This window comes from Clarias gariepinus, chromosome 10 (assembly GCF_024256425.1).
Source record: "Clarias gariepinus isolate MV-2021 ecotype Netherlands chromosome 10, CGAR_prim_01v2, whole genome shotgun sequence".
NCBI classification, from domain to species: Eukaryota; Metazoa; Chordata; class Actinopteri; order Siluriformes; family Clariidae; genus Clarias; species Clarias gariepinus.
This window is the reverse complement of record NC_071109.1, coordinates 20321357-20333680: the sequence shown is the minus strand read 5'-3', so window position 1 is coordinate 20333680 and position 12324 is coordinate 20321357. Positions and strand designations below refer to the sequence as shown.

The 12324-nt window shown below is 41.8% G+C and overlaps 1 protein-coding gene across 2 annotated transcripts in view; it reads left to right on the top strand.

The window, feature by feature from the left end:
• Positions 1 to 12324, top strand: part of tenm2a (teneurin transmembrane protein 2a) — a 245280-nt gene that overhangs the window by 164934 nt on the left and 68022 nt on the right. For both annotated transcript variants that reach the window (XM_053505760.1, XM_053505761.1), the window contains exon 4: positions 7512 to 7749. In XM_053505760.1, the coding sequence (XP_053361735.1) occupies positions 7512 to 7749 (238 nt within the window). The remainder of the gene's footprint in view (positions 1 to 7511; positions 7750 to 12324) is intronic.

Sequence of the window (12324 nt, the reverse complement as noted above, 5' to 3'; positions counted from 1 at the left end):
CCATTGGACCTATTAAAGAGTAGCTGTCATTTGTAGGGTATAATTTGAATCTAAATATAGCGTCCATTTAAATTAAAACTATTGAGCCCACAATAGAGCCGGTGCAACAGGCAGCACAGAGTTAAAGTAAGCTCCTGTTAATCAGCTGGTCACAATGTAAACGGACGGCTATCGTGGTGGACATGTGCAGCAACACAAACGTGCCCATTTAGCTCGGAGAGAGGCCCCGTATTCACTTCCTGCCATGAGAAAAACACCTCGTTATCTGAGACGGAGAGAGTGTCGGTGCGGAGGACGGTCTCAGTGGCTGTTTTCTAATTACGCTCTTTCATTTATTGCGGAGCAGACGGAGGCCTGCTGAAATCGCAGTGTCTATTAGCGCCCGCTGTCGAGGGGCTTCTCCCCATTACCTTTAGATTGGATCTTTCATCATCCCAAATTGACATTTATGCTTTTACTCCTATTGTTTCTCCGGTTTCGGGACGCGCGCGCCTGACGATTTGTTTTCATTTGTGTCACTTGGCCGCGTGTCCCATGATGCCCTACTTCTCACTCATTCCGTCACCACTGTTCGACCACAGAAGAGCAGAGAGAGAGGAAAAAGGAAGCCACCTCAATAAGCACCTCGACTAACTACAGTGCTTCCTCTTACTCTCTGCCTTCCAGCTGTAGCTCTTCCCATCAGTCTCTGTCCTGTTTTACGAAAGTCCCCTAGTATGTTTCTAGCTGGATATGAAGATATTCAGTGTTTATCCAGTCGCGATAGAAGGACTGCTATGTGTTAGTACAGCCTCGATGTGTTAAAAAGATCCCGTGAAATTACAGCGCATTTAAAACACCAGCCTAATGTATTCTCACATTACAGATGAGTGATATAAACAGCTGTGTATTCTGATTCCAAATTGCTTAATCCCAGAGGCTGACAGCCCGCTGTGTACAGCCATTTGTGTCATATTGAAATATCTTGGAGGAATAAAAGTCTGGAGACAGGTGGTGTTTGGGATCAGATGTGGCTTAGTGGTTAAGGGCAGTACAAACACACCGCTTTAATCCTCATCAGTTAGCTTGTCTACCGCGGAGCCGTCGATTTGCCCGTTCGACCACCGGGCTGCTGTCATAATGCTGCTGAGTGGCGGATTGAAATAGAGGAAAAATCCAACGTACTGTAAAGCACAGTCCTGAGAGCTGATCCCTCATCCTCTCGAAAACACTTCTATGCTCCATGTCTTGTATGGAAGCTATCCACATGTGGCACCACATGCCAAGTGATCATGTGACCTAACTCCCTGGTTTTATATATATTTATATATGTATATATACAACTGTTGTATAATGTACAGTAATTGGCTGATGATTAGTACTGCCAGTGCTTAGACTGAGTATCAGAATGTCCAAAAAAAACAATCTCCTACTACAAGAGCAGCTCCTCGTTTTGCAGGCGTCCCTGGATAATGACATGCCATGCATCTAGAAAAGCACTGTGCTTAGCTGCGCATGTGGTGGTTGGTACTAAAGGAAAATAACTAACACATTTTGCAAGCCCTAAGCACAAATGTGACGTATGGAATTGTGCAAAATCAAGCCACAGTTCAGGAGGAATTCTTGAGAGTGAATACAAATCTGAAATAATGAGCCTCCGCCCCCCGGAGTTCCACCCCCCCCCCCCCCCCACCCCACCCCCCAAACAGTGCTCGGTGCTTAGCTTTTCGTGTGGCTCTCTTCTTCTTGGATAATTGTAGCTTACTGAATACTTTTTTCTTTTTTTTTTATTGGCTCGCTATCACAGAGGTTCACTTTCCCAAAATGAATTGAATCTAATCATATATTGTGCAACATATAACCGATGCTTGAGGCTGATTCATGAGTTATGTTCAGATCAGCTGTTGTTTTGTTGCTGTGCAACAGTTTTTTTTTTTTTATTAAGTGCAGATTCATTGTTACAGTATATGTTTTTCTATACATTATTTTTAAAGGATAAGGGTAAATGTGCATAAGAAAAATATATTCATAAAAATATGTATTGTAGAATTAGATGTGGAATCTTGTTACATTTTTACGAGACTGTCACTGGAATCCCAAGGCCTTGCACATGACGGCTTAATCAACCTCACTGTCCTTTATATTTATGCACAGTGAAAATGTAAAGCTTTTCATTTATGGGAAAAGGTGTTCTTTCTGCCAGAGAGGTAAAGAAGGACAGAAAGCTATCTGTATGCCACTGGCATCAGACGTTATGCACACACACGCACACACACACACACACAAACACACAAATAGTGGCTACACATCCATTTCACATGCAGCCACTTGTGCGGTGAAAGCTGATGATGCGTGCAGAGATTGCATATGAAGAATGCTTCTTCATGAATATAAAAACAACTTTTTCAACAGTCTTGAAAGGGCTGATGGGATACAGTGAAGCATCTCCCCTCCCTCCCTGTCTTTGCTCTGTTTCTTTCTCTTTTTATTTGCCCACCCTGCTCTCATGCTTTTTTGCTTTTTTTTCCGCGGCTTAAAGAAAACAGAAGATTTGTCTTCGCTGCGATCCTGAAAGCATCACCTTAAGGTTCTATGCCTGAACACTGGCACGTTTCTGCCAAACCAGGAAAGTAAACGCACTTCATCATTTTAACGATGCGTATTACACTCGCTGCTTGAGGCTGGTAATGTGAATGAGCCACTGTGTGCGTTTAAATTAAGCACACCGTAATGGGCATATTCCGAAAGAAATATCAGAGAAATTTAGAACAGCGAGAGCTCTAAATAGTCTTTTCTGTCAAAGTGAAGCAGCACTTTTCCCCAGATGGAAGGGAAGCGGGTCAGAAAGTCACGGTACTCATCAGCTACTACATCTACGGTGTTAATGAAGAAGCGGCTGACTCCTTTCCTTGTTAGCGTGTGTTGTACGAGTTTCACTGAGGTCTGAAATTGTAAAAGTCTGGGAGGGGTGGGCAGGGGAACGGGGGTGTCAACTGATGCACATCACCTGAGGTAATGTGCTTATGTCCAGTTTAAAGGTGTAACGAGGAGGAGCTTTCAATTTTAGAATAGCTGTAGTAAAAGATGGTTCTTTCTTACCTCGGAGAGGCTGGAGGGCTGTGTTGATGGACAGTTCCATCAAGTAGTGGACTTCCTGTCAGTTTGAGGCATTTTCCAACTTCGCCTTTTTCCACTTTTCAAAGTAAAAATAATGGACGTGTTTCTCAGTGTCAGTTTAGTAAATATCCTGCACTCCTATACTGTACAAAAAGGGTACTAACGTGCACCGTTCCTTGCCTCTAGGGTGGTACAGTCAGGGGTTCATGACCTGCAGTTTGGCCTGCGAGTGGCATTAAAGTCAAACCAGAACTTTTGATGAAATTTCTTGTGAAGGCATAAAATCGATTGACATTTACAGAAGACTTCAAGCCCAGTACGGTGATGAGACTCTTAGCTGCAGTAAAGCAGGTGAACGGGGCAAACATTTTAAAGAAGGCTGAACATCTATGAATGTTGAACCCGGCCGAAGTGGATCAAAGCCTGATGCAGTTGTTCACGTGGAACGTGTGATCCTCCAAAAATCAATAGTCAAATTGCTGCCAGCTTGCAGAAAATACGAATCCGTCTGTAGGAACTGAAACCGTGCTCATTCATGAACACCGCTTTCACATTACGCAATCTCGGCTGGAAGTTTTTGCCACATGCTTTGTATAGTCCTGACCTCTCTTCAAGCCATTTCCACATGTTTGGGCCATTAAAGGAATTCCTGGGAGGTCAGACTTATTTCAGCAAGTAGTCTGATCATGGCTCGGGAATCCTGAGAGAAATTTCTACCTTGATTGTATCCAAGCCCTAGTGAAACTTGGGGATAAGTGCATTAGTGTAGCAGGGGATTATATTTTAAGAAATAAAGGTAGTTTTTTAACTCTCATAACTGTGTTCTGTTATTCTGCACAAATCTAAAGTCCCAGTTTGACATCGCATTGAACACCCCTCATACATTAAAGAAAACATTCACTATTTATGTAACTTACTTTATGATTTTTTTAACAAGTTGGCACAAGTCTCGGAGCTGTGTCTGTTAAAGCTGTAGCTGAAATACACCTCAGGTGAAGCATCTTTTCATACCCCTCAAACTCCCCACATTTTAATCATACTCAAAATCTGTAAATGAGCTACTGCTGAGATACGCCACACCGGAAGGTAAAAGAGGAGAACAAAAAGCTGGGGGAGGGGATCTTTTATATCATGTCACTTTAGAAGGGGAAAAAATTATCTGTTTTTTTTTTTTTTAAACTTCAGACAATACAAATATGGAAAAAAAAAAAATTCAGAGATTTTTTTTTTGTTTTGTTTGTACACTCACTAAAGACCCATCTGTAGCCTTATCTGAAGATGTCCCCTTGAAATGTTCCACTCCTGTGACAAGTTGATTTCTCGTTTAGTCTTCTGAAATGCCATGGATTCCCATGCCTTTAACAAGTTTGTTTATTCTCCAAAGCATTTACCAGTGAAGCATAAACAAGGCTTCAGACTCATTTTCCTGTCCTCTCTTTCCTCATCTTTCTCTCTCTCTTCATCACTGACTCTTCTCCTCTACATGAATCATGGGGAACTTGCTCCATTTGTTCCCCTTGCACCTGGCGCAACAATTAGGTCATTCCTACCAGCTTTACTATTATAGAAGCATGCTGACACGCACTTCCACTACAATCCTACCACTGGGAACATGGCTTCAGAGGACAGGACGCATTCATCTTCCACCTGGAGACGAGCCACACATAGACTTAAACACAGTCTCGCACGCACGTTAATGATGTCTGACCCTATTTCAGGTCTAAGCAGCTGACGAAATTCGCTCGATGTCTCGACTCCTTCACAAGGACTTGTAATAACAGTCTTAAGTGTATGTGTGTGTGTGTGTGTGTGTGTGTGTGTGTAGTACATTATTGCCTAAAGGGCTTGATTTATTGTGAGTAATCTCTGCACTGGCATGAGAAGGTATCCAAGCGGCGCTGGAGAGACGAACACTTCCTCTCTGCTCGTCAGGCGCCGATGACGGATCAGATCATCCGTATTTCGTGTTTTATTCTTCGGACTAATAAGGTCACTGCCCAGGACTACCGTGCCTCAGAACCGTAATCACTCTAAGCCAGCAGTGCATTACAGGTCGCAATGAGTTTACTGCTCATTCACACCGTGATCCAGCTCAGGCTTTGCTTTTTTAAAGCAGCTTGTTACATGGCCCGGCCATTACAATTTACTGATCCACTCTGCTAAAATACACACACACACACACATACACACACATATACACACAAGCACACACAGGCTTTTTCTCACTTTGGTAGGATTAAGACCTGTTTGTTTGTTTTGTTTTGGTAGTTATTATTCTATTGACTTGTTTTTCTTTATCCTGTCTGAAAATTCATTTATAAACTTAATCCCATGTCTGCTCTCTCTCTTTCTCTCTGTTTCTCTCTCTCTTTCTCTCTCTCTCGCACGCTCTCTCCAACACACACATTTATATTTGCACTTTTTTTCTTACTACTCTTTGACCAAGATAATTAAAGATTTCTTCTTTTTCTTGTGTTTATGTAGTGATAAGGATTTACGAAGAAAAAAAAACAAATGACAGAAGAAAAGCTTTACCATCTCTTATGAAATTATCTACAAATAAAAAAATAATAATAAAAAAAGAAAGTGTGATCTCATTATCCAGAGCCAAACAGGAAATGAATGTCATTTGGCATCGCCAAAGGCCAGTCTATTTAGGTTCCTGAGAACGCAATTATGTGTATTAATTATGTTGTTCAAATATTAAGCCCATAATCCTATTTTATGTTGTAATGAAAGAAGTGTCGCAGATCGTCAACCTTGTTCTATTTCCTTTAAAACGTTCCGCACTTGTTTTCTTGCAGTAGTACGCGGTGACGTGCTGAATTCCCTCCGAGGCGCGTGGATGTGTCCGGGTTTAAATCACCTCTGCCATACAGACTGCAGATGCCGGAAAGAATCTGATGTCTGCCTGTGACAGACAGGATCAAGCAGTGGATATCGTCCTCTGTTTGCTGTCATGGATCAACTAGCAGGAGATAAGCAGGGAAGGGGAATTGAGAGCGAGAGAGAGAGAGAGAGAGAGAGAGAGAGAGAGCACTAATGCTTGTTTGTGCGTAGGACAGATATGGACTGTGAGGTTCATTTTTGTTGCATTGTGTTATGTTTCAGTCTGGAAGTCCATCATTACGGTTTAGATTAAGAGCTGTACTTTTTCTTGTTCTCTCATCCTTTTTTTTCCCTGTCAGCAGTCAGGGATGGAATAAATGTAACAAGAGAACAAGTTTGTCTGAATTTAAACAAGGGACGCATTAAGACCAAGCACAAGCATGCATATGATATCGACACTGACATGGAAATTAAATAAGCAGCTTAGTATTAATCAAAATCCAGTTTAATTCCATTTACAATTTCAAAAGTGCTCAAAGTAAAGCATTTCAGATTAGGTATATCGCTTCAGAATCACTCTCTGTACAGCATACCGAACAGGAGCTGTTAGTTTTACTCACCTAGCATCGCCTGTAGATATTTTTTTTTCTTTCTTCGCCTCGCCAGCGTTTGCCGGGGGTGTTGTTTGTACCCGCTGTGAACTCCTCGTGCTGTTTTTATGCTTAAGATGTTTAATCAAGTTCTGTAGTTCCTCCTCTTGATATTGGGATAGAGCAAGCTGCTTTGCTTTGATTGCCATCATTAACTGTCAAATACTTGTCTGTTCATTAGCGTGACACAGTACGCCAGTTTTATGTAATACCGTACGGTCTGGTATTGGGTGTACTGTAGGCGTAAGAGTAAATGAACTCTGTGTTAGTATACCTGTATCAGGATCAGTGCATCCATAAAGCAATCATGTTTCGGTAGTGAAGGCGAAGCCAAGGCACCGCTTTTTCTTTTTTTTTTTTTTTTTTGGACACGTCAAGAAAGGATGTTAAAATATCGCATTCAGAAGGAAATTATACCTGTACACAAACGCACACATTCACGCATGCACACACTCGCATTTCAAGCCACATTAAGGATTACACCCAAGCAAACAATCATGTCAGTTAATGATGCCTCATAAAGTATGCATGAGCTGCTACCAGCAACATTAGCACAGCTTAAGAGCAGAAGAACAAAGTCTTTTCCTTTTAATGAACGTCTCAACTGGCCGACTGTCACCGCCGCATTCAGGACTCCAGGCCTGCAGCTTTCTAGCCATTTAAGTGCAAAACAGCAACCGTAGAGACAGCCTACTGTATGCGCCCTATTCCACTATTTTGATTTATCCCCTCCTTTCTGATTGCATTTTATCCTCCCTGCTGAGGAAAACCCGTTCTGAATATTCCCTCTATCCATCATGGCAAATGCCAGTGCTGCTGCTGGTTTTTTATGGGGTTTTTTTCCCCCCTTGCTTTGCTAGCACATCTCAGGGCCAATGCAATAAAATGGAAAGCTTTCCTCTGTGCTCAAGGTTTTGTGATTGTGTGTTTGCACAGGAGCTCCAAACCACCACAGCCAGTCGACACTGCGGCCTCCGCTGCCTCCACCACACAACACCCAAGCGCTGTCTCACCATCAGACGTCGGCTAACTCCCTTAACCGCAACACGCTAAGCAGCAGGCGCAACCCCATCCATGCTCCGCCCAGCGCCCCGGGAGACGCCCCCACCACACCTGAGTCGGTGCAGCTGCAGGACAGCTGGGTGCTCAACAGCAACGTTCCACTGGAGACCAGGTCAAGTCCATCTTCTCTCTCTCTCTCTCTCTCTCTCTCTCTCTCTTACACACACACACAATGCTTGCCCTGCACAGTGACAGTGTGGTCGCTCTCCCTCTTTTCGATTCTATTTATTAAGTGTTGCCCTAAAATTTTAAAGCTTTAAATTATTTTGGAGTTAATTTCCTGGATTGTAAAATGCCCACAGGCCTTGAGGATGAGAGCCAGCTTTCAATTTAGGAGCGAAAATCAGTCAAATGTAAAACAGTCAAAATGAGTAATGACTCTCTCGCGCTATAATGACTCTAATATTTGCAATGTAATATTTTTTTAAATGGCCTAATACTGTCACACGGGCTATTTTCTACCTAGACAACTGGATTGATGAGAGTTATGCACAAGAAAAAAGAAGAAAAAAAGAAAAAAAATGACAAGAGTGGTCATTCAAATGCAATACAGAGCTGACCCAAATCTGATATAACTGAAGTCGTTTTTACGGTTTAAGCTAGTTTACATTAAATTTTTTTCCCTTTATGATTGATTGGTGATTAAAATGAACTGAAATGCCTTTTCACACAAGGTTTGCACTGTTTAAAGGTTTTGTCTATAGCAGCCATCACTAAATGGGGTGAGAGTTTTATGCAGACCCTGGTGCTTTTCTGATAAATGAGAATAACTAATATACCACAAATCTATCCGTTTTTTTCTTCGAGGTGGGCGTGGCTATATTCTTCACTCAACAGAGCCAATTAACTGGCTAGTTTACCATGCAGAGTGTGCGGAAAAAACAGAAACGAAAGCACGACAAAGCATGGTTTACTTCAAAAAAAGTAAAGAAGACTAAGCAGAACCTTCAAGGATGATCGGACAGATCAATATATGTATAAAACCAGTTTGTCTTATATGTTTCATGAGGCTAATAAAAAGCAGTAATGTAAAGCACCCAAAAAAAAAAAATACAACACACACGTCATTTGAGAAAACATAGCCGCAGCGGCCCGAGACGAGGGCATGAACCCGAGTACGAGGGCATGAACTGAAGAACGAGGGGGTGAACCCCAGTGTGACAGAGCAACCAGTGTCATTTCACATTGATTTACAGCCCTGCAGCCTGCAAATAAAAAGTCCCAAAGACTGTTGTTTGTATGCAAGGAAATATACAATGACATTAAAGATCAAACTGTCCACCTTTAATATAGTAACTTAAAACTGCAAATAAATATTAGCGACATTTTAAACTGCAAATTCTTTTGGACTAACAATAACAATACACACATCTGCACACACATCTGCACACACCTTACAGAAAATTTTACCATAAAAAAAACATGATGAATACCTATCCTATTGACCAATCAGATTTAAGAATGAAACAAGTCTGAGGTGTAATGATGATCACAGTATAAAGTGTGTGAAAGCAACTGTAAATGTTTTTTATGTGGAGTGTAAGAGAGAAGTGCCTCGTTCCTGTTTACATTGTGGTAATTATCTACAGTAAGTATAACACGCCTCTTAATTCAGACTCACCAGGCATTCACAGGAATCTCTCTCTCTCTCTCTCAGAGCTTTGTTATAGTCCCCTGCTGGTCGCTGAGTCTCCCCCAGTGGTCCTGGATCAGAGCAGTACGCGGGTGCTGCTTGCAGTATTCATGAGCCCAGGGCAGCATGTTTAATTCAGCTGGACAGAGCTCAGGCCTGTAGGAACTGCAGGTGCCTGACTGGCACGTAATTAAAAGCAGGCCTGATAGTCAGTACTGTATGTCACCAGTTCCAGCCACAGCTCAGACATGAATACAGCAGGACTGCTGGGCTCTCTGTGTTCAGGGCCAGAGAGTGGCAGGCCTTTGTTGAGCTTAGGGCCATGTGCTGGGGTGTATCTCTCTCTCTCTCTCTCTCTCTCTCCCTCTCTTTCTCTCTCTCTCTCTCTCTTTCACACACACACACACACACACACACACCTACACCTACACACTGCTCTCTGCTCTTAACTATCTATTGAGCTCGAATGGCACATTCTTTCACCCTGTCATCATTTGCAGCCGTGTAGCCCGAGCTGTCAATGCACTCAGAATTCTTTTTACGTGTAACTCGTGAGGCTGCTGATTTTGCCCAAGGAACTGAATATTTTTTGGCATGATATCCCAAGAAACTTTCTTTTTTACAGTAGTGACATTTTATCTTGACTGCCATATTGTTATATTGTCATCCTGAATAGTGATTTTAAGATAGATACTTCAACTTGATCTGGCTGCCAGTTACTGAGATGAGATGTTAATTGGATAAGAAAATGAATATGGGAAATACAGTTTGAATGGAAAAAATGCATATTAAAAAGCAACCTGTTCTTAAAAGTAGAAGTAAAAAGTAGTCATTCAAAATGTTACTCAAGTAAGTAAAATATACGGTGAAAAGATACTCAAGTACTGAGTAACTTTTTTTTTCTTTTGTTTTTAGAAATTATAATAATTGTATATTAATGTACAGTATGTATATTGGGATGCATAAAAATATGATTCATTCTGTACTGAAATATACTTATATATTCATAGACTGGTACAGTAACATCATATGTACAATTAAAGTTAACATACATTATAATCACACAAACATAAAAAAGCATTCTATACTCACTGCAAGATTGTACACTAACCGCAAGATCCCACTAGTAGCAGCATGGATTTATGGGCGTTCCGCAAAATTTGAGAAAGACGTGGAAATTTTTGTCTGCGCATGCGTAGAGCGCGTATTTAGGACGGATTCACAGGCAGGATGAATTTATAGAACACCGGCTGAAGGTCTGATTGGGCAAACGGAGTCAAGTGATCATTGTTTCTGCATCTGATTGGTGAAACAGACTGCGGTACATCCACCCGCTGCATGTGTAGAATAAATGGTTAGAAAATTAATGTGAGTGTAGCCGAGTGTAGCCGAGTGTAGCGAAGTAAGAGTATCGTTTCTTCTTCACAAATCTACTCAAGTAAATGTAAGAGTAAACTTACCTCTGCATGGGTTAAAGTTCATATTTGTAGAAAAACCAGTCATTACAGGACAAGCCCACAAACTCCTCACCTGTATTTCAGTGCTGCACTTATTTCTACTGTTCCCTTCGGACATAAAACATCAAATTAATTTGACAACTAAAAAAGTTACGAGTTAAGAGACGACTGCTGAGGCTCGAAGTTTCATTAGCAGTATTGCTAACCTGCCTTAGATGCCAAGCTTGACGTCCCTGTCTGTATTTGGAAATTTGTCTAGGCCTTTATTGTATCATCTTCAACACAAATCCATTTTTCAATTCTCTGGTGTTGCTAAAGTTGTTAAGCTAAACAAAGCCGCACCGAGCAATGGTAAACAGAATATGAAGGTCGATATGAATTCTGAAACGTCCGAGCTAAATGAAAAGGACCGTCCACGTTCATTTGCGTGCCAAAGCTTCCCCGTTTAAACATCGTTAAGGGAGCAGGCTCTGTAATCTCAAACCTCCATCTGTTGAGACACCACTGCCGCAACAGCGCTAAACCCGTGTGCTTCTCCCTGCACTCCCTGCTCGCAAGAGCTACAGTTATCTCAGCTGCATTTTTTTAACTGGCGCTTTGTCAGATGGGCTAAATGGACCATCTGACGTAAACGCAGACACACCATCACACACTCATAATTCATTTGATTTTCACTAAATTCATCAGCTGGTTAATTGGAGGAGGAAATGCGTGCATGCATGATGATCATTCGAACCAGCTTTCTCTGGCACTACCCATCATGGCGTACTTTACCAGTTCAGGTGCATGTGTTTACAGATCTGACACTACTCAAACTGAAGTTCGTTCGGACAAGTGTGAAACCTCTTTTCCAGCCTGGTTGTAGACTCAACGTTCCACCTGAACATCCCAGGCTCCAGATTTGCTTTCAAATGAACTCAGGTGTTGAAAGCATCATGCGTGAAAGCGATCCGATCACGGGGCCGTGCGGGAAATAACACGCTAGTCACGCTAGTTCCTGTTTCGAGTGTTACACAGACAGAGAAAAGGAGCGAAGGAAACAGAATGCAAGCTATCTGTATCTGTGCAAGTAAAGGTGCATGGAGTGAGAAAAAAAGCATTCAAATACAAGTTGCTAAGAAACCTTGATCAAAAGCCTTCACCTGAAGCGCTGACTACGAATTAGAGCACAAAATACTAATTAAATAAATGACACATAAGGTAGTCATTAATGAGAACAATAAAGTGATGCGAAAAGGTCTGCACAGAAGAAGGAAAAGGTCAAACAAATCTGCCGTGATGATGCTCTTCGCTAAACAAACCCAGGATCTGATGCAACTTGCCTTCTTTTACCTGCTGGAGACTGATAACAAGCAGCAAGTAAAGTAGTGGAGCTATTAAAATAAAATCATTTTTTTTCCTCTCCTCATACTTTCAGCCTCCTTAAGTGGTGTAATAACTGGCATCGTACATGGCTGAATGCCCTGAAGGTGATCAAGGCTGTTAATTGTATCTCAAATACGCGTGTTCTAGTGCTAAGCCTTGGTGATAACTCGTCTCTGGCTGGAAGATTAAGCCTGTTTAAAGCCTTCTGAAATAGTGAGACTTCTCCAGGTTA